At 34.9% G+C, this 2764-nt stretch overlaps 1 protein-coding gene across 1 annotated transcript in view; it reads left to right on the top strand.

The window, feature by feature from the left end:
- Nucleotides 1-268: 268 nt before the first annotated feature.
- Nucleotides 269-2764, top strand: part of styx (serine/threonine/tyrosine interacting protein) — a 7948-nt gene continuing 5452 nt past the window's right edge. Inside the window, exons 1-8 of the mRNA XM_016532368.1 lie at nt 269-449; nt 1460-1492; nt 1768-1821; nt 1909-2006; nt 2097-2157; nt 2270-2306; nt 2494-2533; nt 2691-2741. Coding sequence (XP_016387854.1) covers nt 390-449; nt 1460-1492; nt 1768-1821; nt 1909-2006; nt 2097-2157; nt 2270-2306; nt 2494-2533; nt 2691-2741 — 434 coding nt within the window. The 5' untranslated portion in view covers nt 269-389. The remainder of the gene's footprint in view (nt 450-1459; nt 1493-1767; nt 1822-1908; nt 2007-2096; nt 2158-2269; nt 2307-2493; nt 2534-2690; nt 2742-2764) is intronic.

Here is a 2764-nt window from a genome sequence, read left to right as displayed (position 1 = left end):
GAGAGATGAACTAATCAATTCTCTTTCCGGCTCAGACTGCATTGGTTAAAGCGTATGGGGATGTCACGTGATGAACGAATGACTCGGAAAAACCCGAAGACTCGAACCAGGTGGACTACTTGACTAATTCCAGTACAGAACCTATAGGATGTTGCCCATGCGCCACTGAACGAATCCCTCCCCGAGACGACTCGTTCTTCCCGAGTCACATTAAAGATTCGTTCAAAACGAACGAATCGTTCAAGAACGACCCAACACTAGAAGCAGTATGGCGTGCGTGAGTGCGGAGCTCCTCCACAAACTCAACTTTATTTGCACTTAGTTCGTCTTTATATTCAACCCATCAAAGGGGACGTGAACGTATTGAAAGCTGGAATACCGCTCGCAGCATGGACGAAGGGAATAAACTCCAGTTCCCGTCCCTGCCCGCCGCCAAAGAAGAGCAGCTGGTATGTTATAAACATATTAGCGCAGTGCTAACAACTACTGGATTACAGCCATTCTTCAATCTATCTGTTTCAAAGCAGTACATGTTTGACTAGTGTGTGTAAAAACATGAATAAATACAGCGGTTTGAGCTGATATATTTAATATATAATAAAGCTCTTTAATTAACTCGTTGCTCTGAGAAGTTAGCATGTGCATCCAGTAGCAGTATACTAGAATAACAACAACTCAGAAGTCAAAGTCATGCATATCTCATTGCAAAAGACAACAAGCACAGTCAGGAAAAGTAGTATGGGTAGTATTTATGATGATACTGGGGATAATATTTGAATAATCCGATAATTCATATGCATAACCGATTTTATTTGCTTTTATGTATGCTTTTAGACTTGTTTGCAAATAAATCATTCATCACTAACCTGCTTTACGATACTAATACTGAGTATAGTTAACTAAAAATATTTTAACCCGTTTAGTTGACAATATACTCCCCACCCCCAAGACTTTTAACTTAAAGGAATAGTTCACCCAAAAATGAAAATTTGCTGATAAGTTACTCACACTCAGGCCATCCAAGATGTAGATGAGTTTGTTTCTTAATCAGAACAGATTTGGAGAAATTTAGTATTACATCACTTTCTCACCAATGTACTCTCTGCATTGAATGGGTGCCATCAGAATGAGAGACCAAACAGCTAATAAAAACATCACAATAATCCACAAGTAATCCACACCACTCCAGTCCATCATTACTTTCATACTCTGTTTTGGTCTAAGTTGAACACTAAAATTACAGAAGTGATTAAGTGAAAAAAAAAAGTCAATATTGTTTATAAATGTCTGTCAAACCGATTATTGGTCTAGTCTTGATCATATGTAGGTAGATGCTGATAACAAGGAGTTTTATTCCTGTGTTGTGCTGCAGTTTATGATTCTATAGTAGAGGTAATACTATTACTGTAAGAATGCTTGTAAAAACTGATAATCAGAATTTGTAATCTCATTTCTGCAGGACTGGGCATATACAATGAGAAGAGAGATGCAGGTGAGTGATAATGAACATAAACTTTGCACATTGTTTGTTGATATGGCTTCTGTACTGATATAGTACTTGTGGTACAGTAAATACTTGTACATTGTTGTGTTAGTACAGACTTTCAGTAGACATTTTTTCAATGGTGAGAATTTTTTTCCACCACCTTCAATAGAATTTTTTTGTATACATTATATTTGTTGTGTCAAAATCTTAATAGACACATTTCATACCTCATTCTCAACAAATGATCACTTTTACTAAAACTGTCTGATGTAATGATTTAGGAAATCCTCCCAGGATTGTTTCTTGGCCCGTATTCAGCTGCTGTGAAGAGTAAGGTACAGTAGAGATGATCTGTTCTTGGGTATCTTGATGAAAGTTATCTATGCCTGGGGTTTCCTGTAATAATTCATCTTCTCTTTCAGCTCTCAATGCTGGAGAAGCAGGGGATAACTCACATTGTGTGTGTCAGACAAGACATTGAGGCCAACTTTATAAAGCCAAACTTTCCCCATAAATTTAGGTATTTTGATTTCTGGTTTGTTCTGTGTGGCACTTCAGTATAAAGCTCCACTATTTCTAACAGCTAATTTACTTTTTTACTTGTATGTAGGTACCTTGTTTTAGATATAGCAGATAACCCTGTGGAAAATATTATTAGATATTTCCAAATGGTAAGCTGACCTTTTTTTATATATGTACAGTATATATATTTTATATTATTAATACATTATTTGGTCTGCGATTCTTTTATCTAATTATGATAACCTGTTTTTCTCTTTATAGACTAAAGAATTTATTGATGGATGTTTAGAGACGGGGGGTAATGAATGTTTCTCCATATTGATCTCTATTTTTAATACTATATTTAGCACTTTCTCTGTTCTGATGCTGGGTAAAAATAAGTTTCTTGTAAAGAAAATGGATTGTCATTGTCGGTAACATTAATTGTATTTACTTATTGTATCTCATCCAATTTGTGTAATGTCTTGCACATTTTTGTGTTGCAGGAAAGGTACTTGTTCATGGAAATGCAGGGATATCAAGAAGGTATGCTAAAACTAAAGTCCGTAATCATCTTTTTTTAATGGTTATAAAAAAATTATTTTTACTGTCTCTTTTTTTATTTTTTAAGTCATTTATAAAATGATATCTCAAATCTCTTGATTTAATTTTACATAATTAAAAAATTATTTTTTTCTCCCAGCGCTGCCTTAGTTATTGCCTACCTTATGGAGACATTTGGTGTGAAATACAGGTAATATTATTAGTGGAGAAACA

Source organism: Sinocyclocheilus rhinocerous, unplaced genomic scaffold (genome assembly GCF_001515625.1).
Source record: "Sinocyclocheilus rhinocerous isolate Xijiao unplaced genomic scaffold, SAMN03320098_v1.1 scaffold283, whole genome shotgun sequence".
Lineage (NCBI taxonomy): Eukaryota > Metazoa > Chordata > Actinopteri > Cypriniformes > Cyprinidae > Sinocyclocheilus > Sinocyclocheilus rhinocerous.
The sequence above is the reverse complement of the archived record's forward strand: the minus strand, read 5'-3'. Positions and strand labels throughout refer to the sequence as shown.